Source organism: Tenrec ecaudatus, chromosome 1, assembly GCF_050624435.1.
Source record: "Tenrec ecaudatus isolate mTenEca1 chromosome 1, mTenEca1.hap1, whole genome shotgun sequence".
NCBI classification, from domain to species: Eukaryota; Metazoa; Chordata; class Mammalia; order Afrosoricida; family Tenrecidae; genus Tenrec; species Tenrec ecaudatus.
In genome coordinates, this window is record NC_134530.1 from 201,139,477 (window position 1) to 201,166,195 (window position 26,719).

The 26,719-nt window shown below is 37.7% G+C and overlaps 1 protein-coding gene across 3 annotated transcripts in view; it reads left to right on the forward strand.

Moving 5' to 3' along the window:
- Window positions 1-26,719, forward strand: part of ODR4 (odr-4 GPCR localization factor homolog) — a 53,952-nt gene that overhangs the window by 24,649 nt on the left and 2,584 nt on the right. For 2 of the 3 annotated variants that reach the window (XM_075528445.1, XM_075528455.1), the window contains 4 exons: window positions 954-1,019; window positions 7,751-7,879; window positions 8,404-8,500; window positions 20,868-21,053. In XM_075528445.1, the coding sequence (XP_075384560.1) occupies window positions 954-1,019; window positions 7,751-7,879; window positions 8,404-8,500; window positions 20,868-21,053 (478 nt within the window). Of the gene's footprint in view, window positions 1-953; window positions 1,020-7,750; window positions 7,880-8,403; window positions 8,501-20,865; window positions 21,054-26,719 lie in introns of all 3 variants that reach the window. The other variant, XM_075528451.1, reaches the window with a different exon arrangement.

Genomic DNA, 26,719 nt, shown 5'->3' on the forward strand with positions numbered 1-26,719 from the left:
CTGTGCAGGGAAGTAGAAATCCCCCTCTTTCCCTGGTGGTTTTGAACTGCCGACCTTGCATGTTGCAGTCCAACATGTAACCAGCATTATGGCTCCTCTTACTCTAGAACAGAAGTCAGTAAACATTATATATAGGTCCAGATCATACATGTCTTAGACTGTACAGACCAGATGATCTCTTGTAACTTTAATTCAAGAGACTTATTTACAAAGTAACTGGGAGTCTGGATTTGATCCATAAGCTAACTCTTGCTTTAGAGAAATGAAAGAGGGAATTTTATTATGTTAACAGTTCCCAAGAATACACTTTGATATAGAATACACACAGTTATAAACCTATTGTTAGAGATTAAATTTGATTCCCACGGAATGTTTGCTCACTGTCGGTATGAGTCAGAATGACTTGATGGCAATGGGCTTGCTTTTCTGGTTTTTGTAATCTTCTTTAAGAGTGTGGTGTTCTTTCTTATGCTAATGAGAGCATGTTGTGTGGAGTGTGTCCTAAGCCAGTTATTTCTGAGTTACAAAAATAATAGATTATGTTAGACATAAAAGCAATCATAAACAGGGAGGAAGCTGTTTCCTGAGGCTTGCCAAGGAACCTAAGACTACAGAAGCTGAAGGAGATCTTCCCCCAGAGTCTTTGCCTACTGTGCTGCCATAAATTCAAATGTTTAGTCCTCTAAACTGTGCAAAATTATACTTCTGTTACCTTAAGCCTTCCACTCAGAGTATTGCAGTCCCAGCAGCACTGGAAAACGGAGGCACTGTAAGAGAAAGCTAAATCTAAAACATAAGCAATAATCCTTGTTGGTTTGTTTTTCTCTAATTCACTCAGTGTTGAGGACAGATCCTAAATTGTTTTAAGTTCCACTTTCATTTTCAAAAGTCTGGGTTTTTAACTTGAATCTTTTGTATTTTTTGTTCTTGTTTTATTTTGTTTTGTTTTCCAGAAAAAGTCTAGAGGAAGTGCCCAAGTGATTCACCATTCTTTTGATGTCAAAGTTCTAACCCAGTTGGTAAATATTTAAATTTCCGTTTTCAAAATTTTATATGTAAGATAAACATAATAAAAGTGTTGTTTTTATGTTTATAGAGAAAGCCTCTTAGAGATGAAGGAGTGCATACAAAGTATCTAGTTCCAGAAACAATATTTTAATAAAACCTCTGTTTTTTGCCTCAAAATATTAAAATTTTAACAATAAGTAGATTATCCATTTTTAAAAAGCATAATATATATACATATTAATGTGTATACAGAGTTACCCAAAAAAAGAAAAAAATCTCTGCTGGTTGGAGCATCAAGCAACTCGCTCTGAGTTGGTGCACCCAGTGGCATTGCCTAGGAAGGTTCCCTCTGGTCACGGTGAATTTTTTCATAAAAGCAGTTTCACTTGAACCTCTTTTTTTTGTGATGGCCAATTTAAGAGAACAGTGTTTAGCTGTGAAATTTTGTTTCCTTCTTGGGAAAAATACCACAGAGATTATTGCGATGTTGAACACAGCTTACAAGGGCAGCGCTTTGAGAAGAACTCAAGTATAAAAGTGGTTTCTCATTTCAAAAGAGGTGAAATGGCAACGACAAGCCTTGCTTTGTCCTTCAGCTTCCCAAAAGGATGAAAATATCAACTCGTAGTTGGAGTTGATTCCACCAGGTCAGACTGTTAATCATGCTTTCTATTTAAAGGTTCTGAAAAGATTGTGTAACAGTGTGTGTCAAAAAAGGCCTGATTTGTGGCAGATTGTGGGACGGGTTTCGCCACCACGACAATGCACCTGCCCACTCAGCCATCTCAATGCACCAGATTTTGGTAAAAACATCATGTCTCTCTTAACCCTTCTAACGTACTCACCTGACCTTGCTCCATGCAACTTCTTTTTGTTTCCATGCATCAAGAAGGACATGAAAGACTAGTAATTTGAGGATGTAGACGAGGTGAAGAAAAATATGAGGGAGTTGCTTTTAGTTATCCAAACAAATGAGTTTGAAAAATGTTTCCAAGAATGAAATTGCAGAATGGACAAATACTTCAAATGCTTTGAAGGTGATAGGTTATTTAGTAAAAATATTTAAATGCATAACTTTGAAATAAAAATTCTGGTTTTGGGGGCATATGCCCTCGTATTCATATACACATGGAAATAAATATTTTGGGTTGCAGGTTTTTTAATCCTTAACAAATGGAAAGTTAAAGAATTATATACAGATGTGTCAAGAGTTGTGATATACTTAATTTGAAGTAGGTGTATAGCTACTTTTAATGAGCCTGGGCCACAAAATCAGAGTTTCAAATCCACCAAGTGCTCCTCAGGAGAAAGATCAAGATGTCTGCTTGGAAAAGTGCATAGTCTCCCTTGGAGTGGGTCGCTGGTTTCTTAATGATGCCACCGGGCTCCCTTCAAATTAACAGTACATATGCAATGTATAGTAGGTGCTTTGGTAGTGTAATGGTTAATCATTGGACTGCTAACCAAAGAGTCAAAACCACCAGCGGCTCCATAAGTGGAGTCTTCCTACAGACTGTAACCCTTAAAGAGTTACAGTCTCAGAAACCCACAAGGACAGTTCTACCCTGCCGTATAGGGTCATTATGAGTTGGAACAACTCTATGGCATTGAGAGTTGTTTGCTTTTGTTTTTTTATCATATAAATATGGCAATATCACTGAGCTGTAAACAAGAGCGCGGTTGACTGGTATAATATATCAGGGAGTTCAGTGACATTGTAGCTAAATACTCAGTAATTTAAACCCACCTGCCACTCTTCAGAAAAGATATGACTGCTTTTGTAAGCCACTAGTAGTCTGTCATTTTCTCCTACTTCGGTGACTTGTGTTTCTGTGATGCTGGAAGCTAGGCACTTCAGAGGACTTCAGATACTGAAGGCCTAGTGAATAGAACAGGAACGTTGTCCGAGATAGTGCCAGAAGATGAACCCCTCAGGTCAGAAAACATTCAAAATAGGACTCAGGAAGAAAAGCCTTATCAAGTAGAGTCATCCATGATGGCAGGAATGGAGTAAAGGTTGTGAAAATAAAGCCTTCCAGACCTTCATTTGCGATGGGATGCTTCTCAACATGAGAAGAGCTGCAAATATATATTAATAATTGGAACATGGACTGTATGAAGTGTATGTGTAGGCCAATCAGAGTAATGAAAACTGAAATGGAGCTCATTAAGAACTCATCATACCTTAGGTGATGCTGGGCTAAATCTGGCTAGCATTGACTAGTTTGAATCAGAGGCTCATGGTGCACTATGCTGGGAGCGACACAATCCAGAGGAATGGCATTGCAGTCATCCTCAGAAAGGACATTTCAAGGTAGACAACGTACAGAAAATCTGATCAATACAACTCTGACTCAAATTTATGTACCAAAGCTGGTGATGAAGAACTCGAAATATTCTGTCAAGATCATGAGTAGGAACTAGATCAAGCATACAAGTAAGATGCATGGATAATTATTGGCGATTGTAATGCAAAAGTTGGAAACAAAGAGAAAGGAGCATTTGTTGTATATTATGCCCTTGGTGAAAGAAATGAAGCTGTAGATTGTATGATAAAATTTTGTAAGGCCAGTGATTTATTCATAACAAATACATCTTAGCACAAAAGGTTATTATACACGTGGACTTCTGCACATGAAATACACAGAAATAAAATTGCTGTGGCAAGAAATTACACAGTAGCTCAATATCAATAGCTAAAATAAGGCCTCTGTCCAACCGACCACAGGTTGAAGCTGCAGAAAGTTAAAACAAGTCTACAAGAGCCAGACTTTGATCTTGAATATATGTCACCTGAATTTCAAGAACATTTCAAGAATAAATGTGATTCATTGAACACTAATGACAAGACCTTATGAGCTGTGGGATGGCATCACTAATAAAATCATGAAGGGGAAAAAAAGGCAGGAAAGAAAAAAATCTAAGTGGATGTCAAAAGAAACTCTGAAGCTTGCTCTTAATCATAGAGTAACTAAGGGAAATTATCACAGCTGAACAGAAAATGTCAGAGGGCAGCTCAAAGTAAAATCCATGAAGTACGCACAGACCTGGAGTGAGAAGACCAAAAAGAACAAACATGCTTGGCGTATTTTAAACTGAAGAACTAAGAAACCTTGAAGACTCAAGTCAAAATATTGAAAGACCCCATGGGCAAAATATTGAATGATGCAGGAAGCATCAAAAAAGATGGAAAGAATACAGAGTCACTGTATCAAAAAAACAAAAACTAGACATTCTGCCATTTCAAGAAGTAACATGAGTACTGCAAGAAGTAGTTCATGATGCCGTGAAAGCATTAGCAAAAACAAGCCTCCAGGAACTGATGGAATAGCAATTGAAATATTTCAACAAGCTGATAAAGCACTTATGGGACACAGCAAAGTCAGTTATTAGAGGAAGTTTCATAGCAGTAAATGCGCACATGAAAAAGCAAGAAAGACTTATGATTGATATGCTGACACAAAATTTACAGCAACTAGAGCAGGGACAAGGGAACAATAAGTGATCCAAAATTTTTGTGTTTGTTGTTTTGTCTTGTTTTTTTGTGTGCATATTATTTCTACAGGTCTATCTAGATAAAACAGGTGGTATAAACAATCTGGTGGATAAAAGAATGGGAAGGACAGTTCTGGGGGGACATGGGAGGGGCAAGCGGGGAAAAGAAGTGAGTGTTAACAAAGTCAGGGACAAGGGGACAGCAAGTGACTCAAAATAGATGGCGAGGAGGGTGCAGGAGACCTGGTAGGGCTTGATCCAGGGCATTGTTACAGAGAGAAATTACTGAAACCAAAATAAAGGCTTAACATGATAGTGGGACAAGAGGAAAGTAAAAGGAAATAGAGGAAGGAACCAGGAGGCAAATGGGATTTATAGAGCTCTAAATACAGGCATGTCTATATGTAAATATATGTGATAATGGGGAAGTAGATCGATGTACATATATTTATATGTTTAGTATGAAGGTAGGAGATGGAGATTGGACCTCTACTGAAGTACTGCCTCAATGCAAGGACAGTGTTCTATTAACCTGGCATTCCAAGATGCGCACCTTCCTACATCACCGTTGAAGGAAACATGGGTGCGTAAGCAAATGTGGTGAAGAAAGTTGATAGTGCCCAGCTATCAAAAGATAGAATGTCTGGGGTCTTAAAAACTTGAAGATAAGCAAGCGGCCATCTAGCTTGAAAGCAATCAAGTCCACATGGAAGAAGCATACCAGCCTGTGTAATCACGAGGTGTCAGTGGAATCAGGTATCAGGCATCAAAAATCCAGAACAAAAAATCTTATCAATGTGAGTGAAGGCGAGGGCAGAGTGGAGACCCAAAGCCCATTTGTGGACAAGTGGACATCCTTTCACAGAAGGGTCACAAGGAAGAGACAAGCCAGTCAGGATGTATTATAGCATCAATGAAACATACAACTTTCCTCTGGTTCTTTAATGCTACACCCTCCTCACCCCCACCCCATCATGATTCCAATTCTATCTTGCAAATCCTGCTAGACTAGAGGATATACACTGGTACAGATAAGAACTGAAAACAGCGAATCCAGGACAGATAAACCCCTTCAGGAACGGTATGAAAGTCGCTATACCAGGAAGGTAAGGGGAAGGTCGGGTAGAAAGGGGGAACCGATGACAAGGATCTACATATAACCCGCTCCGTGGGGGATAGACAAAAGAACAGTGGGTGAGGGGAGACATCAGACAGTGTAAGACGTGTCAGAATAATTTATAAATTATCAAGGGTTCATAAGGGAACGAGGGGAGGGGGGAAACAAGCTGATACCAATTAGAAAGCAAATGTTTTGAGAATGATAATGGCAACAAGTGTTCAAAAGTGCTTGACATGTTGGATGGATGGATGGATGGATGGATGGATGGATGGATGGATGGATGGATGGATGGATGGTGATAGAGTTGTACGTGCTAAGGAATAAAAGGCTAAACTTTGATAGGAATATTATGGTTTTCAGAAGTGTATTGATCCTATTTCAATTTATAGAAATCATTTTTCTTTAACATTAAAACAATTTAAACCAATAAAATGATTTTATTCTGTGAAAATAAAACAGTTACTATTTCTCCAGACGTCTTTCAGTATTGGTTGTTTTCTACTTTTTAAAAAATTGGCTATGGTTGTGGGTTTTTGAGAGTATCTGTCTCATCATTGTTTTGATTTGCATTTCCCAGATTGCTAGTTAACAAGAGCGTTCCCTTGTTAGCCATTTGAGTGTCATCTTTTGTAAATTTTTCAGGTACTTTGCCCACCTTTTAAGAGGGTTGGGTTTTTTTTTAATCCCTTTTTATAGGCTAGTAGTATTCTGTAGGTTTAGTAATTAGTCCTTTTTTAATGTCCTTTTAATGAAATATTTGATGTACCCAAGTGTTTTATTTTTAATAGGTCTCATTGATCTGTTTTGTGTTCTACCGTGTGTGCTTCCTTTGTTCTATCGGGTTGTCTGTGTGTGCCCTGCACTAAATCCCTTAGATTTGTTCCAGGTTTCTTTTTGATGATCATGACAGCTTTGGGTTTCACATGTGGGTCTCTGATAAACCTTGATTTCGTTTTTGTGTATGGGGTGAGGTATGGGTTTTGTTTCATCCTTCTGCAGAGGAATATCCAGTGTTTGCAGTACCATTTATTGAAGAGGGCATCCCCTCCTCCGCCTTGCCAAAAATCAGTTGTTTCTAGGCAAATGTTCTTATTTCAGGATTTTCTATCCTGTTCCATCGGTCTATGTATCTATCATTATATGAGCACCAGCTGTTTGGACAACTGTGGTTATATGATCAGTTTTGAGGTTGAGTAGTGTAAGACCACTTACTTGTTCTTCTTTTTAAAAGTTCTTGGATGTCCGGGCTTCTTCCCTCACCATATGAAGTTGGTAACTAGTTTTTCCACTTCTTTAAAGAAGATGTTGGAATTTTGTAGATTTATTGCTTTAGGTAGTATTGACATTTTCACAATATTGTCATCCTATGACAATATTGAGTCATCCTATCCATGATCACAGGGTATTCTTACATTTATGTAGGTCTCTTTTCACGTCTTTTCTTAATGTTCTGTAGTTTACAAAGAAGCAGGCCTTTTGTTTCTTTGGTCTTTTGAAATCATGATTTTCATTTCCATTGTAATTATAGGCCTCTAGTAGTACTTTCATTATTTCACTGCTCTTCTTTGTATTATATTTATTAAAATGATGTTAAAATATCTGTAGAATATCTCAAAGCCAAGCAGGAACCAATAATCCTTCGAGTAAAACAGTGGAATTATGAGATGGAAATGACTGATTGTAACTACTAACACCATTATCTGATAAAAGGCATAGTTGACTTGTTCCCCCACCCACTAATTTATAGATGAGTTTGTGTACGTGAGTGAGTATCTATCTATACATTATATGTACTTGTACCATTTTGATTACATCCTCTGTATCACAGTATCTCTTGTTAAACATTATGCCTCCTTTATATATCTTTTCATAGTCATTGCGCTTATGTGAATTATCTATAGATGATTTTTAGTAAATTAATTAAAAGAATATTGGTGTCTTCTTAATATTTGTAGAAATAAACATGTAGTTGTTTTAGTCACACTAAGTGGTCAGTAAATAATGTATAGCTTTTAAAGAGGATATGAAGCCCTTTTAATAATTAATGGAGAATATAAAATAGCATATTTAGTATTTGAATGTTGTATATAACTAATAATTACTTAATATTAGAAATTTGTATTTCAGCTCCTGAGTTCAGACCAAAGGTCCACAGCCACGGTCCAGATCTGCAGCGGTTCTATAAATCTTAAGGGCACTGTGAAATGCAGAGCTTATGTTCACAGCAATAAGCCCAAGGTTAAAGATGCTGTGCAGGTACAGAAAGAACGGACTGGTATATGAAAAAATAGCATCATAATGAGTCAAAAATCTTAAAATTTTATCTTTTGTCATTCTTAGATTTTATACTTATTAATTTGATTTTAACTAATAGAAGCTCATAATGTGTTGTCAAGTATACCAAATAATACTTTGTCATTTTAATATCAGGAAAAATATTAATTGGGCAAACTATTAAGGTAGTAGTCTACAATGGATATAATTCAAAAAATTTTAAAAAGACTAGCACTTTTTTCAGATATATATTTCTTAATTTAGAACACGAGTAATATTTGTTTCCATTTAAAATCTCATATACTTACTTAGTTTTATTATACTGTTTATATGAGGACTATGCAAGTTTCACATTGATATACTACTAATAAGCATGCTAAATATGTGGAAATAAAAAGTTGAATGCTAACCTTTTAGGTATACTTTTATTTGGGGAAACATGAAGATAATTTTAGTAATAAAATAACAAATCTAAAGTAACTTTTTTCTCTTTTTGTCTTTCGTAGGCCATCAAGAGAGATATATTAAACACAGTTGCTGATCGTTGTGAAATACTATTTGAAGAGCTGCTTTTGAATGAAAATCCAGGGAAAAAAGTTATGAGTATAAAATAAGAACTTTTAATTACTTTGCATGTGTTTTGTTGATACAGTAACAGGATATGAAGATGTAATGGATATGCCATCTTTTAAATCTACCTTTATCTTTTATGGCCAGCTGTCATGTTTAACCTTTATTATCAAATGAGAATTCTTTCTTGCTACACCCTGAAATTCGTTTGAACACTTTTAAAGCAAGATGTTTTTAGCATCAAGCAATTTAGGAAGAATTAAAAAAATTAGTTCTGAGCAACCTTTCCCTGCCAGAGTGGGTAAACTGTGTTAGTATTGTAAAGCTGATCTTTTTTATTAATCTCTATGAGATTTATTTTTGGTGTTTATGGGTATTGCGAACTACAAATATGCTTAGCCATTAGCCAAAAGTGTGAAAGTTTGAGTCTACCTAGAGCAGTGGTTCTCAATCTTCCTAATGCTGTGACCCTTTCATACAGTTCCTCATGTTGTGGTGACCCTCAGCCATAAAATTATTTCCTTTGCTACTTCATAACTGTAATTTTGCTACTGTTATGAATCACGTGACCCCTGTGAAAGGGTTGTTTGACCCCCAAAGGGGGCTTGACCCACAGGTTGAGAACCGCTGACCTAGAGGAACCTTGGATCTACATTGGAAATTCAGCCATACAAACCCTAAGGAGTACAATTCTACTAATTTTCCAGGATTATCTCTAATTAAAAATATTCATTAACTTCTTAATATTGATTATTATGTAATGAATCCCAAATGCATTCTCACTGTTAATTCCAACTCATAGTGACACTATTTACGATTTCAGAATTGTAGATCTGCAGAGGGGCAAATAGCCTCATCTTCACCTTTAAAGGGACTCGTGAATTTAAACTGCATGCCTTAGGTTATCAGTTCAAAGCTACCTGACATCTCCAATAGGGTGCCATTATATAAAGTTTCCTTATTATTAATTTATGCCCTATATGTGATTGAAGAAGAATGCAGCATTAGGATTAGAGAAAGATTTATTAACACATGAAATATGCAGATGACACAAGCTTGTTTGCGGAAAGTGAGGATGACTTGAAACATTTGCTGATGAAGGTCAAGGATTCCAGCCTTCGGCATGGATTACCACCCAGTGTAAAGTAAGCCAAATTCGTCACAACTGGACCAATAGGTAAACGCATCATGATAAACGGAGAAAAGGGTGAAGTTGTCCTGAATTTCATCTTGCTTGGATCCACAGTCAATGCTCATGGAGGCAGCAATCAAGAGATAAAACGGCACATTGCATTTGGTAAATCTGCTCCACAAGACCTCTTTAAAGTGTTAAAAAACAAGAATTGTTCTTTGTGGACTAAGGTGCATCTGACTCAAGACACGGTATTTTCAGTCACAGGAAAAAAGACATGGGCTTCTACTTCTGTAAAGAGTTCCAATCTTGGAAACCCAGTGGAGTAGTTCTCCACTACCCTAAAGAGTCACTGTGAATTGGCATCGCCTGGATGGCAATGACTTTGAGGTTTTCTTTTTCATATGCATGTGAAAGTTGAACATTGAATAAGGAAGACTGAAGAAAAATGCATTCATTTGAATTATGGTGTTGGTGAAGATATTAAGTATTGAAATATTGAAGGAATATTGAAGTACCAAGGACTGCTAAAAGAACAAGTCTATTTTAGAAGCGTCGCTCCTGACAGGCAATGGGCATGTTGTCAAGAGAGATCAGTGCCTGGAGAAGGACACCTTGCTTGGCCGAGTAGGGCCCCAGGTAAAGAGGAAGGCCCTCAGGGAGCTGGGTGGACACAGTGGCTCACATATAAGAACAAAAGTGAGGATGGTGCAAGACTGAGCCATGTTCCCCTCCGTTGTACGTCGGGTTGCTCTGAAGCACCACAGTCTCCCTGGTACTAGCAACAATTTAGGATTAATCTGTGCTACCAGTCACTTGTGAACTGAAGATAGTTGATCTACTTCTCACCTCATGTTTTCACAGACTTTCTTAAGTTTTAAAAATGCTGGGTAATGATTTCTTAACTTTTATAACTGTTTCATCTTTCAGGAAATTTAAACAATAAATAACCATGTAGATAACTTATATTGAACTCTTTTTTAAGTAATATTTTTATTTTATCATTCTTTTATGTTTTTACCAAAAAAGTTATACTGAGTATGATTGGAAGCTATACTTTCATCTCTCCACTTTCTGACATTGCTGTCTAAGTAGATTTATAATTCATAATTGAGATATGTATAAGATCAAGACATTTATTAGTAGCTTGAGGGAATATACTTATATTTTGTTTTCGTTGGAAAAAAAATAAAAGAATGTTATTCGGTGCCGTCAAGTTACCTCTGACTCAGAGTGGCCCTATACACAGCTGAACGAAACACTGCCCTGGCTGTCATCTCACAATTGTTACGCTTGAGCCCATTGTTAAAGCCACTGCGTCAATTCATCTAGTGGAGGTCCTTCTTCTTTTTCACTGACCAAGCATGATGACTTTCTCCATGGACTTGTCCCTCCTGATAACATGTCCAAAATATGTGGGAACAAGTGTGCTTCGAAGGAACATTATGGCTGTACTTCTTCCTAGATAGGTTTGTTTATGGCAGTACCAGGTATTTTTGATATTCTTCCCCAAAGCCATAATTTAAGTGCATCAGGTCTCCTGTCTTCCATTTTCATTGTCCAGCTTTCACGGGCATATGAAGCAATTGGAAATACCATGACTTGGATTAGGCTCACTTTAGTCCTTAAAATGAATCTTTGTTCTTTAGCATTTTAAAGAGATCTTGTGTAGCAGATTTACCCAGTACAATACATTGTTATCATTTCTTGGCTGCTGATTTTATGAGTGCTAGCTAGAGATTTGAGTAAAATGAAATCTTACACAATTTCAGTCCTTTCTGTGTTTATCATGATGTCTGTTGGTGAAGTTGCAAGGACTTTTGTTTATGTTGCATTGTAAACCATATTAAAGGCTATTTTCTTTGACTTTCCTAAGTGCTTCAAGTACTGACTTTCAGCAAGCACGCTTGTGTCATTTCTATATCACAAATTGTTAGTGAGCCTTCTTCTATTCTGATATTGTGTTCTTCTTGATGTAATCGAGCTCAGCATATAGATTGATGTAACCTTGATATATGCTGTTTGAACAACTCTCTCTAGGTCTTTGTAGCTGACCTGCATGAGCACAATTAAGTGTTCTGAAATTCCAATCAATCACAATGTTACCTATAGTTTGTTAAGACCCACATAATCAAATGTCATTACACAGTCAAGAAAACATCTTTCTGGTGCTCTCTGCTTTCACCCAAGTTCTGTCCGATGACAGCAGGGAGAGCCCTTGTCCCTCATGCTCTTCTGTTTGAATCCAGTTTGCATTACTGGCAGATCCCTTTTTGTACCATCTTGAAAATTTTGCTTGTGTATGATTGAATGACATTATTGGATAGTTTCCTATTTTGTTGCGTCACCTTTCTTTGCATAAATGTGGCTTTCTTCTAGTTTGTTGGACAGGTTACAATCTTCCAAATTTCTTTTCAAGAACTGGTGATTGTTACAATACTGTGTCAGTTTATTGAAACATTTTACCTGGTAAGCTAGTAATTCCTGGGGCTTTGTTTTTAGCCTTCAGTACAGGTTGGACTTCTTTCTCAGTATGGCTGCTTCTTGATCATGTGCTCACTCTTGAAGTGGTTGCATGTTGACCAGTTCTTTTTGGTACAGTGACTATTTATCCCTTCCATCTTTTGATGCTTTCTGTATTATTCAATATTTTCCCCATTAAATTCTAAATGTAGCGACTTGATTTTTTCTTTTATTTTTCAGAATTATAACCCAAGCATGTTTTTCCTTTTGATTTTCTAAATCCAGGTCGCTGTACATTTTGTCATACTTTACAAAATTCGGAAATTTCCTGTTCGGTTCTTTTATTTCCTTGATTCACTTTAACTACTGGAGGTTCAAGAGCATGTTTTAGATTCTCTTATGACAGCCACTTTGTTTTTTCTGTCTGTTTCGTCTTTGTAGTGACCTTTTTAACTTTCCTTATGCATGATATTTTGATATCATACATGTCTTGTCTTTGGTCAAATTTAGTGTCCTGTGCATCTAATCTGCCCTTTAATGTCTCTAAATTTAGATGAATGTACTCAAAGTATGATTTGGCTCTCATGGACTTTTTTAATTTCCTTTAACTCCAACTTGAACTTGCCTGTGAGTGTTGATGGTCTGTTCCTCACTTTTCCTCTGTCCCTATTTTCGCTGATGATAGCGAACTTCTACATCATCACTTTTCAAGAGATGTAATCCATTTGATTCCTGTGTATTCCATCAGAAGGTCCATGTGTATTTTTCTGTTGATGCTTTTGAATAAAGATGTTTACAATGAAGAACTCATTAGTCTTGCAAAATTTTATCATGTAATCTCCAGCTTCATATCTATCACTAAAGCCAAATCTTCCAAATACTTTTCCTTCTCCTTTGTTTCCAACTTTTGCATTCTAGTTACCAATAATTATCAATACAGCTGGATTACATGTTGATTCATCTGATTGAAGAAGTTGGTAGAATTCTTCATCACTAGCTTTAGTGGTTGATATATAAATTTGAAAAATAGTTGTATTGACTGAATTTCCTTGTAGGCATAAAAATATTTTTCGATCATTTATAACATTGTGCTTCAAATTAGATCTCGAAATGTTCTTTTTGACAATGAATGTGATACCATTCCTCTATAATGTGTCATTCCAACCATTATAAACCATGTATTGTCCCACCCAAAAGACCAATACCATTTCAGATAGCTAATGCCTGTGATGGCGATTTTACACTTCACATTTCATATTTGACAGTTTCCAGTTTCCCTGCCGGAACACTTCGACAGTGTACCTTCTGGTGATGCAGTAGGCGGTGTTTGTAGCTGTTCTCATTTTGAGTCATGCCCCATCGGCGGATGCAGAGCCCCAAACCTTTCCTCCTCGCCTTAGGGCTGTCTGCTTTGAAGAGGCTACCTTCTGCACTTGCATTTTGAGTGCCTTCAAACCTGGGAGGTTTATCTTCTGGAACTATGTCAGACAGCGTTCCACTGGCATTCATAAACATTTCGTGAGCTGATCCCTCAGAAGTGGACAGCGTATTCCTTCTTCCTAGCCTGTCAGTTTGGACGCTCCATTGGAGCCTATGGACCATCGGTGACCCAGTTGGTTTGAAACTCTGGTGGCAAAGCTTTTGACCTCACAGCATACAGGCCACCACAGTACAAAATACTGACAGATGAATGATGGTGGTTAAAAAGATCTCATTAAAAATTGCACTCTGTGATTGTCCTCGTGGTTTTATATTGAGTTAGTGCTTCGAAGTTTTTGCTGCTGCCAAATAGTAAAATTAATAGCAAGTGTGATTGTGCTGTTTTTCATTGTGTTAGTCTGGGTTGACTAGAGAAGCAAATCAATAGATTCACATGTGTGTAACAAAGAGCTTTATATAAAGCTTTATACAAAGAGCTTTATATATAAAGAGTAATTGTATATTAAGAAAACATCCCAGCCCAGGCTAGATCAAGTCCATAAGTCCAATATTAGCCCATATTTCTGGTACCAGTATATAAATTGCTCTTCAGACTCAAGCAACACATGCAATGAAGCTGAATGCATTAAGATCACAGGCCTGTGGGTGGAAAGTCTTGTGGGTCCAGTGATGGTAGGAACATCTCTTTGCAGGCTAAACTCTACCCCTTCACTCTTAATAGTCTCAAGTTGACACCAGATTATATAACTACCATAGTCATTAAATTTACTATTTTAAAATTTAATACTACCATCCAACCTCGAATGTTTTAAAAGTAGAACGTTTTCACTGATAATTGAATGACATTTTGGGACTATGTGAAGAAAATAGATGGTGAAAACTATTTGGTGGGAAAAGAAGAGACTTCGAAATACTTGGGCTCCTGGACAAATGATCTAGCCTAGCTATGCATCTGTTTTCTGATGTGTAATGCCAGGATTGTAATAGGTAGAGTTTAAGTGATCTCATGTTTCCAAAGAATCTGATACAATCTATGTGAGCCAAACTGCAGTGAGTTGTAGCTGGTATTTGGTTACAGATAGTAAAGGAGAACGATTATTTACCTTATATCCACTATCAAAGTTCTTAATGATAATTAAGAACACAATAAATGAATAATCGCAGCTGTAATATTGAAATAAGTATAAATTCTGAAGTTGAATATTTACAAGAAGCCTTTAAAAATTCTCAGAAAGAAATACATTATATTTTAATTTCATTTTATGCAAACTTTTTGAAGTCCCTGTATATATGCTGAGTTTATAAATTTTAGATTTTATCATCATTTTACTTAGCTTTAATTTCTTATGTGTAGGTAAGCTCTTGTAGCTAACATAACTTTTAGTATGGGAAAGCACAGAATGTATGCCAATAAATTCTTAAAATTATCAGTTTTTGAATTTTGGCTGTCAAGATTACAGATCTTAATGTAATATGTCAATATCAGTAAAAAAAATTAAGAGCTAGTTATTGTTTCCTTTTTGTGATCTTCTCTTGTGTGATTCATTTTAATGAATATTATAGACCTTGTTAATTATCCTCCAGTAGCCCAATTTAGTCCTTGCGATTTTGCCCTGTGAAAAATGAGGTTATCAATTGTGAAATGTCTTCTATTTTCACATCTATTTTCACTCAACATTTGTAATCTGGTATTATGGTTTCAGTCTCTGGAATCTACTTTTTATCTCTTCATGTAAGTAAATGTCTATTTTTCCTTTAAGATTCAATGCCCATTTCACCAATTCTACAAAAATTTCTCTAATACTAATACTCTTAATATGAGTAGGAGTCTGTATTTTGGCTAACAGAAGCCCAATTCTTAATCTATTGGCTTAAATAAAATTTAGGTACTACGGTACAATTTGCAGTATTGCTGTTTTACAGCTAGGTGGCGATCTGGCCAAAGAGTAAAGTTATCTCCCAGTCTCTTGCTCCACGAGATAAGCAGAATTTAGAAGAAACTGGTAGTATATGTAATTCATGTCTTTTCCAATAACAAATCAAGCTTTCTTGTCATCTGTTTGTTATTATATGGAGCTACCATTGGTTTCTTGAGAAAGAAATACAGGCCGGTCTCTGTTTTAGCCCAAGTTTTATTTTTGAATTTGTAAGTTGGCAGCTTTTTAAAAAATAGAAATCATTTATAGCTTTTAACAATCCATAGTTGTATCAAGTACATTTGTACATATGTTGCCATCATCCTTTTCAAAACATTTTCTTTCACTTGAGCCCTTGGTATTAGCTCCTCCTTTTCCCCCTCCCTCCACCATCCCACTCTCATGACCCTTGACAAATTATAAATTATTATTTTCTTATCTTACAGTGTCACACTGTCTGCTCTCTCCCTTCACCCACGTTTCTGTTGTTCATCTCCCTGGTGGTGGGGAGCTGTTATACGCATCGTCTTCCCCTTTCTCCCCTTTTGCCTACCCTCATGGTATCACTACCATTATTGTACCTGAGGGATTTATCTGTCCTGGATTCTGTGTGTTGAGAGATCTGATCTGTGCCAGTTTAAGTGCTCCAGTCTAACTGAATTTGTGAGGTAAAACTGGGGTCATGATAATGGAGGGAGGAAGCCTTAAAGAACTAGAGGAATGTTGTGTGGTTCTTCGGTGCTGTACTACAGCTTAGTTGGCTCATCCCTTCCTTGTGACCCTTCTGTTAGGGGGTAACCAATTGTCTACAGATGGGATTTGGGTCTCCACTCTGCCCTCCCCCTTGTTCCCATCAGTATGATTGTTTGTCCTGGGTCTTTTGATGCCTGGTAACCTGATCCCATCGATATCTCATGATCACACAGGCTGCGTGCTTCTTCCAAGTGGGCTTTGTTGCTTCTCAGTTGATGGCCACTTGCTTATCTTCAAGCCTCTAAGATCTCACATGCTATATTTTTTGATAGCCGGGCACCATTACTTTCTTCACCACATTTGCTTAAGCACCCATTTTATCTTCAGCGATCTTGTCGGGAAGGTGAGCATTACAGAATACCTGGTTATTAGAACAGAGTGTTCTTGCATTGAAGGAAGACTTGAATAGAGGCCTAATGTCCGTTTTCTACCTTGATACTTAACATATAAATATATGTACATAGACCTATATTCCTATCACTATATATTAATACATTTATGTATGTACATGCCTATATTTATACTTCTATAAAAGTCTTTTGGTTACTAGTTCTTTCCTCTATTTCCTGTTACTTTCCTCCTGTCTCACTATTTTTGACCTTTATTCAGCTCTCAGTAAATCCTCTTAGCTACACTGTACTTAATCAAACCCCACCAGGTGTTCTCCACCCTCCTTGCCATCAATTTTAGCTCTCTTGTCGCTACCTTGTCCCTGGGTTTCTTGGGTTCTCCCTCCCTTTCCCCCACCTCCCCTTCTCCCTTGTCTCCCTGAAACCATCGGTCCCATTGTTTTCTCCTTGGGATTGTTTAGCTTACCTATCTTATATAGATAGACATGACAAAAAAAAATAAAGGTCCTATAAATAATTCCAGATCTGTCTCATAACCTTTATGTCTATTTTCCAATCGAGTTTGATGAGGTGCCAAGCCCTATCCTCCAAGTCTGAAGTCTATTTTTAGGTATCTCGTGGGACTTTGTTGCTTTGCTCCCCTTCTTGCTCTGTTGTGCTCCCTTTGTGTTTCACCCCCATGTGTGGGGTTAAGGCCTGGGACAATTCCTGCACTGTGTCTCCAGTGCTGTCCCCTACAACACTGTAAGTCAGTGAGGGGACATCGTGTCTTGTGTGGCCAGCCATACAGTCATCTCTTTGCTCTTTGCCCTGGCTGGTCTTCCTTGGAGCATGGTGGACTTGAATGTGGTTCTCTCTCTCTCTTTTCCTCTTCCTTTCCCTCCCTCCATCCCTCTTAGTTTGCTCACATGTGGTGGGGGCAGACCTGCCACTCTCCCTGGGCTGTATCTTCAGTGTTGTCCTCTGTAGTTCAGTCTTTTGGGGAGGAGGTCGATATAGCTGGGATTGGGGCTGCTCCTGCAGACCCCTCTGTTAGTTTGCTGCTTCATGCTGGTGTGTTGCCCTCAAGTCTTGGCGTCCCATTTTATGGTCTGGTCCCTCTTTCCTTTTCCTGTGGAGACACAAACAATACTCTCCACATGGGTGGATTAGTGCCCTGTTCCCCACAAGCCATTTCCTCTTTTTTAAAAACTTCTTTTCCCTTTCTTTCGTTGGCTGTCATATGTATCCCTGGGTTGGGTCTGACCCCTGCCGAGTGCCTGGCCCTCACTCCGAGAATTGGCAGCTTTTTTTTTCTTTTTTTTAAATTTTATTTCTTTATTTTTATATTTATTTTATTTTATTTTTTAACAATTTATTTGGGCTCATACAATTCTTATCACAGTTCATACATATACATACATCAATTGTATAAAGCACATCTGTACAGTCTTTGCCCTAATCAATTGGCAGCTTTTTAAATCAGGTTCATTACTGAAAAGAACTGATTCTTTATACAAAATCTCATTTTCATTCCTTGTTTACTAGAATCACTATTAAACTAAATTATAGTTATGTATTTACATAGACCATGGCTGTATGTTATAATGGCCAGTTTTTGAATTTTCAAAGAATAATAAAACATAGTTTTTCATTTTTTAAAAACATTTTATTAGGGGCTCATATAACTCTTACCAAAATCCATACATATACATACATCAATTGTATAAAGCACATCTGTACATTCTATGCCCTAATCATTTTCAAAGCATTTGCTCTCCACTTAAGCCCTTGGCATTAGGTCCTTTTTCCCATCCCCTCCCTCCCTGCTCCCCCCTCACTCATGAGCCCTTGATAATTTATAGATTATTATTTTGTCATATCTTGCCCTATCCGGCGTCTCCCTTCACCCCCTTCTCTGTTGTCCGTTCCCCATGGAGAAGGTCACATGTAGATCCTTGTAATCAGTTCCCCCTTTCCAAACCACTCACCCTCTACTCTCCCAGTATCGCCCCTCACACCCCTGGTTCTAAAAGTATCATCCACCCTGGATTCCCTGTGCCTCCAGCTCCTATATGCACCAGTGTTCAACCTCTGCTCTATCCAGATTTGCAAGGTAGAATTTGCATCATGGTAGTTGTGGGGGAGGAAGCATCCAGGATCTGAGGGAAAGCTATATTCTTCATCAGTGCTACATTGCACCCTGACTGACTCATCTCCTCCCCTAGACCCCTCTGTGAGGGGGTCTCCAGTGACCAACAAATGGGCTTTGGGTCTCTACTCTGCATTTCCCCCTTCATTCACTATGGTAAGAATTTTTTTTTTATGATGATGCCTTATCCCGCATCCCTTTGGCACCTCGTGATTGCTCAGGCTGGTGTGCTTCTTCCATGTGGGCTTTGTTGCTTCTGAGCAAGATGGCCGCTTGTTCACCTTCAAGCTTTTAAGACCCCAGACTCTATCTCTTTTGATAGCTGGGTACCATCAGCCTTTTTCGCCACATTTGCTTATGCACCCGTTTGTCCTCGGCGATTGTATCATGGAGGTGTGCAGCCAATGATATGATTTTTTGTTCTTTGATGCCTGATAACTAATCCCTTCGGGACCACTCGATCACCCAGGCTGGTGTGTTCTTCCATGTGGGCTTTGTTGCTTCTGAGCTAGATGGCCGCTTGTTTATCTTCAAGCCTTTAAGACCCCAGTCACTACCTCTTTTGATAGCTGGGCACCATCAGCTTTCTTCACCACATTTACTTGTTCACCTGCTTTGGCTTCAGCAGTTGTGTCAGGAGGGTGAGCATCATAGAATGCCAATTTAATAAAAGAAAGTATTCATGCGTTGAGGGAGTGCTTGAGTAGAGGCCCAAGGTCCTTCTGCCACCTTAATATTAAACCTATAAATATAGACACATAGATCAATTTCCCCATCCTTATATATATATTTGCATGTACATGTCTTTGTCTAGACCTCTATAAATGCCCTTTGCCTCCCAGCTCTTTCCTCTATTTCCCTTGACTTTCCTCCCGCCCCACTACCATGCTCCGTCCCCACCTGGGTTACAGCTATACCTCTTCTTACGTAACTTTACCCTTGATCATTCCCTACCAGCCCTGTTACTCCCCACTCACCACCAATTTGGATCCCATGTTGTTCCCTTGTCCCTGGGTTTGTTAACACCACTTCCCCACCCCCCACCTCCCCCTATCCCAAGTCCACCCGGAACTGTCGATCCCATTGTTTTTCCTCCATTTAGTTCATCCAGCCTGTCTTATTTAGACAGACCTGTGGAGATAATAACATGCACAAAAACAAGACAGAGGAAAACAAAGCAACAGTATACAACCAGACAACAAAACAGCAACAACAAACCACTGACAAAGAGCAAAACAAAACACTTCACAAAAGAAAAGCTTGTAGTTAGTTCAAGAATCGTTTGTTGGCCTTTAGGAGTGTTTTCCAGTCCGTCTGTTGGGGCACCATGCCCTGGCCCCAAAGTCCACTTTCAGCATTCCCTGGGGACCTTGCCGCTCCATTCCCTTGCTGTTCTACTGCACTCCCCCAGTGCTTTGCCTTGGTGTGGTGGGATCAGGTCAGGTGTAATTCTCACACTGTGTCTCCGGTGCTGTCCCCTGTATCGCCCTTAGTCACTGAGGGGCATCATGTCTCATAGTGAGGCCACCCATGTTGTCCTCTCTGTGGACTGGCTGCTCTAATCAGGAACATCTTCCTCACGGCCTGGTGAGCCAGGCTGTGTTCCACTCTCTTCTCCTCCCCCTTCATCTGCTCTCGTGTGCTCTGATCAGACATGAGTTTTTCATTTTTTAATTTAGATTCAGATTCATTTTTTCTAAAACCCATTTAGGACTGTATTTAGGGAGGCAGACAAGTCAACAAGATAAAATAATAAAAATAGTAATATATATGAGAAAAAAGGAAAATTGAAAACAGCAAGTTGGAATTGGTAGTGAGATTAGCATACAAAAATGTCTTGATGTCCAATATAGGCTGGAAAGTGTTTAGATGATGAAATCAGTGGTAAAATTTGTATAAAATATAGGTGCTATGGATACTAGTACATGGTTCATTGACGGGCAGGACATCAAAAAGAAAAAAGAAATACATTGCTACCCCGTCGGTTCCATCTCACAAGCACCCACAGGGTGGGAATAGTCCTGAGGGTTTGAAACGTCCCTCTTTACAGGAGCAGAGGTTCTACTTTTGCAGTAGGTCTATTAGCAATGAACTTTTTATTGTGTTGATCTTTTAACCTTTACTTCCAGTAGAGGCTTTTTATCCTTTTAACGTGTCTGTCATTATTACTGGTGGCCAACGTAGCTAACTGTTGCTGGTGTTCCTTCTCTTGTAGATCCTGGAAAAGAGCTCCACATCCTCCCACACCGCGTGTTTGTGCCCATTCCTGGATCCACTGTAATGCTCTGTGATTATAAGTTTGGTGATGAGTTAGCTGAAGAAATCAGAGATCATTTTATAGAGATGTTAGATCAAAGGATTCAATTAGAACATTTGGAAGTTGCAGAGGAACTAAATACAGGTGATTACAAGATGTATTTAAGATGCGTATTAAATTGCAAGAGACATGTAGATACTGTGCCTTCAGACTTCCTTCAAATTAGCTGTTTGACATCGAAATGTAGCTGAGACATATTAAAGTGTGTGCTTCATTTCTACTTTTATAAACATCCAGTGTGTTCTGAGAATTTATACCAAAATTGATGATGTCTTAGTTTTTTCAAGCCCAATGAGTATAATAAAATGACTTCAGTCTAAAATACATGAAAATATATAACTTTGAGGTCTTTTATTATGAGCTAGATGTTTCCTTGAAATGCAGTGTCTTGATTAATTCCTTAGTTAAATATCATGGCACAAGGTTTTTAAAAGCTATTCAATATTTATTTTTGCCTTTCTTTCCACATCTCCTTTATATAATGGGGACAATAAGTTGAAATAAGCAGTTACAAAAATTAGATAAAAGTTTTTATTAGGCATAGGTTGGTTTGCTGAAGTCTCCATTTATATACATATTTTTTTCTTTAAATATTTTCTGGTTTGACTCTTGAAATATTTTAGCCTGAATTGAACCTAATACTTTAATCATATTAATCATTATCAGCATCGAACTAACTAAGTGCCAGTTGCTATTCCAAGAGTTTTAAACATGCTAACTCATTTAATCATTATAACAACGCTTTGGTATAAATCCTATTATTAAATTCGTGTTTCAGATGAGAAAATTGAGGCTCAAAAAGGTAACAAACAAAACAGTTATGTTTAACTGTCTTTTTGTGTGACTAAAGCAGTACAGATTGTAGGGCTATACCTTTCCATGATCTAAATCATAGGTTCCTAAGCTAATTTTTTCTATTCCCTTTTCAGAAAAAAATTACTTGGTGCCCCCTAGCAATTAAAAACTTTTGCACGAGAGGCCCCAGTCCATGATAAAGTGAGCGTATCTGCTTTTCCAGCCCCTCTGGATTATTCCAGCACCCCCAGGATGTGATGTCAACCACTTTGGGAAACACTGATTCACATATTTATTTTACTTTGACCCTCTTCTTCCTGGTTGTCATTTTTATTGGTGGAAGCAAACTGGCAGCCTTTTGGTTCTTGAAGAAGCTTGAACCATTTGTGCCACCTAGTGAAGTATCTGTGTACTACATATATTTTAATCCTTGTTTCTCCACTTTCCTTCAATAAGCCTTTATTATTAACATTGTTTACAATAATTATTAGCAAAGCAAGTAACATAATTTTAAATAATTTTGAATGCTGACACAAGATAAACTTTAATCCATTTATTGTTCATGGGTGATTATTTTACAAGCTTTCAGTATTGGATCTTACATCTGTTTCATGCTGTATTCTACAAATTATTCACTGTCTGTATTTCTTTTTGTAAGGTGGCAGTCTAGTGTAGAGCTGGACCAGCTGAGTAGGAAGAGTTTAATATGGCAAGGACAAAGGAAACAAACTGCAGTTTGGAAAGTTTAGGTGTGTGTGTATTAAGTTCTTAGTTTCTAGATGATAATATATATTTTTCTAACACTGTATTAAACATACAACGTCAAGTGTGGTAGATATGATCCTTTCAGTATTCTGCCCTCATTTTGAAAGTTACATAAATCCTAACTGATTTATTAGCTAATTATAATTTTTTAATTGCCTAATATATATTATAAAAGTCTCAAAAGACTCACGGTAGAGTTGGAAATATAGAGAAGTGAGTTATTGCAAAACATGATTAAGTCTGTACTGGAAAAATGAACAGCATCCATTATCCCGGTAAGCATTCAGGGAAAACTTTCTAGAGAAGGCCACATCTGAGTTGATTTTAAAGTATGAATATAATTAAAAGTAATTCCATGCATTTTATGAATTGAACATTGATATCAGATATATTTCTTTCAAGAGTATGACTGCTCTAGGATTCTATTAGTTTGTTTCATTAAATGTTTGGTGAATCAGAAGTACTGTTATTAATTCCTTATTTATTAATAGAGAAATATCACATCCCCAAATTAGAAAAAGAGGTAAAAACATTAAAATTTTTGGTTGGAAAAATAAGTCTTTCCATAAATATCCTTTTTTGCTGTTGCTTAGAATTATATTCGTATTAATCACATATTCAGATATATTGAGTCTGTGATTAGTTCAAGATACTGTTGGTTTGCGTTAGAGTCTTCCACTTCTACCTGCGTAACCGTAAAGAAATGGAGCCCTGGTAGCACGGTAGCTAAGGGTGTGCCTGCTAACCATAAGGTCGGCAGTTTGAGCCCACTGGCCCCTCCGCAGATGGTGATGGTGGTTGCTAGGTGCCAGTGATTCAGCTCCAATCCATAGCTCCTCTCTGCACAACAGAACGAAACACTGCACATTCCTGCACCATCCTCACAATTGTTCCTAGGCCTGAGCCCATTGATGCAGCCACTGTCAAGCCCTCTCCTTGAGGCTCTTCTTCTTTTTTGCCACCCTTCCACTTTACCAAACTTATGTCCTTCTCCAGGGATTGGGCTCTTCTGATAGTATGTCCAGAGTGTGTACTCTGACTTTACTTCTTCCATTATAGACGAGTCTGTCCTTATAGCAGTCCATGGTACTTGTAATCTTCTCCAGCACCGCAGTTCGAATGCATTGGTTCATTTAAGGTCTTGCATATTCCATGTGCAACTTTCACATGCGTACGCGGCAATGGAGAACGCCATGACAGGTCATGCACACTTTAGTCCTCAAAGCAATATCCTTGCTCTTCAGTACTCAAGAGGTCTTGTGTAGCAGATTTACCTAATGCAGTAGGCCTTTTGGTCTAGTGCGGATTTTGGTCTTCCTGATACTTATTTGTAACCAATACTGAAGGCTGTAATCCTTGATCGTCACAACAAATGCTTCAGTTCCTCCTCACTTACAGCAAGCAAGGTTGTGTCATCTGCATACCACCAGTTGTTAATAAGCCTTCCTCCAGTCCTGATGCCACACTTGTCTTCATATAATCTGGCTTCTCTGATGGTTTGCTCTGCTTGCATATTGAGTAAGAATGGTGAGAGGATACAAGCCTGACACACACTTTTCCTAATTTTAAACCTATGCCAATAAAGGATGGTATTAACTAAAATTATAGTAAACTTTTAAAAAACATACCTGATCTATAATACTGATCTATAATCAGTATTAATATTAAACTGTGTGAATATAATGTTTTATAATCTATACAAATTTCCCTGTTTGAAATTAGGATCTCCATATGAAATAAACTAAGTACTAAAGTTTAAGTGCCCAAATTAAAACTTGAAATCTGTTACCATGCAGTTTGGACTATTAAATCAGTTATAAATATCTGGTTTTATTTTCCAAATATTTGTCATTAATATTTGCTTTATTATTTAAATACTTAGATTCTCTAGTATAGTTGCCAAGTAGTTGCTATGTTTAAGAATACATATTTTCCCAAGCATATACGTTAAAATAACATACTTTAAATGACTTAAAGGATAAAGAACAATTTGTCCAAATGACTCACTGAGAAGGTGAGGGATAATGCTGGCTTTACAATTTCTTAGATGTGTCAGTCATCTCCTAGTAAACATTAGCTTAGTAATTTAGAGGTACATCCTATCAGCTAAAAAATGGGAGACTTGCCTTTAAATTTGATAGAACTTACTTTGGTAGAACTTCTGTCTCATTGTCAGAGCTGAAATTAAATTTTGTTGTTTGGGTCAAGCACTGATAATTGAATTAAAATTATTGAAGATAATATTTGATGACTAAATCAGTCTTACTGATTTAGAATTCAGGAATAGGGAAGAAGTTATACAGCTAAAGAGTTCAAGTCTTAACATTTCACTTTGAGCTTCTAAGTAGTCCTGCCTACCCATCAGCAGCTTGGAATGAAACCTGAATGTGTCTTCATCTTGGCATGCATGGACTGCATGGTCCAGGTTTTCTCTTTCTTCCACAGCAGCTCAAAAACGTTTCCATCTTACCAGTTTGGGCTTTGTCTGAAGTTAAATTAACTAAATTTAGGGATAGTTGTGATTTTGTTCTCTATTGAATATGTAAATTTTAGAGACGATACTATTGGTGACATGACAGGGTACATGAGATTTGAGTAAAAGTAGTGTAAGTCCTTATCAAAAGCAAACAAATACATTTTGATTAAAAAACGTTCCTCCTTAAAAGTGTTCTTCTGTGAACTGATCACAAATTTATATCAAATCACCATGATTTTGTGCTATATTTTAATGGAATGTATTTTTTCACAGAAGTAAATTATTTGTGCAGAGGATGCTTTCTTTGGCAGTCATGGCTACTTACAGAATTTCAGTAATTAAATTTATAAGTAATATATCAAACACAACAAACATTTTATGCTCTTTCAATACAAGTACGCAAGTAAAAAAGTACCTTGTAGTAGATAAGTAAAATTTATGATTCATGTATTACTTTTTATCATAACATATAGGTTATTTTCACCCTATTATGAAATAATTTTAATTGTGATATTGGTAAGAAGAAAGCCATCTTTTTAAATATATATGTAACCATAAAATGTAAACAGTGCTGCCTATTCCATTTTACATGTAGACCTGGGCTAACCTTGGGGGAATTTGCACCGAGTGGACTATTTAGTTTCAAACCAAGGTGCTAAAGGCCTTGAAGAAACTGGAACCTATGGTAAAAATATGGAGGGCTGCATAGCCCTAGGGACCGTTAAGGAAACGGATGTGTGGACCCTTCTGATGGATTCGATGCTGGTGCACAAGAAAAGCACAGGTCTTTTGGCTGTTGTTTAGTGCTGTACTTAACTACCAAAGATAGGTATTGTCCAGTTGAAAATTTAAGTAAACTTCCAGAGAAAGTAACACACAAAAAGGAATTTTCTTCTTTTTCTTTCATCCACTTTGATACCACTGTAAGTCCGAATGGAGTTTGTTTTAGATTTGGATGCCTGTTTCAGTAAATTCCTCTGCCATCCTTGGTATATAAAGATATTAGGACATTTTTGACAGTGGACTCTTTCACTGAGGTATATGCTAGTTGAACTTGGCCCTGGAGGCACCGCAGCAAAGCGTTTGGCTGCTCCGGCAACGTTGGCAGGAGAAAGATAGAGCAGTCAGCTTTACTACAGAGTTACCACCTGAGAAACCCCGGGCGACCATTCTGTTACACCTACAGGCCAGCCGTGAGTCAGGATCCTCCCAACACAATGGCTTTACGTTTGTTTGGTATTCTTGTGTGTAATTCCTTCAACCATTTTTAATCAGAGAGTGACATGAACTATTTCAAATGGACTTCCCTGGAGTAGAGGAGAACTCCCACTATTTCTGTGGCACTGGCAAATGGGGTTCAGTGGATTCTGGCCCCTGCCCACCACTTTCGACTCTGAATAACCCTATAGGACAGAGTGAAACTGCCCAATGTGGTTTCAGACAATATAAATCTTTAAGGAAATAGACTGCCAACATTTTTTCTCCCTTGGAGTAGCTGGTGGGTTTGAACCACCAACCTTTTAGTTAGCAGCCTAATACACTTTAGGTGCCATTTCACCCAGGCTCTTGGCCTGTCTTCCAGGAACCATCAATCCATGTTGTAACTCAGAGCAGTTCTGTTTTCATAGATTTTATATCCTGAAATTTCCTGTACGATTTTTTTGTTTATTTTTCTTGGGTTCTTTAGCACCCTGGGTGAGGAGGTAGGAATGAC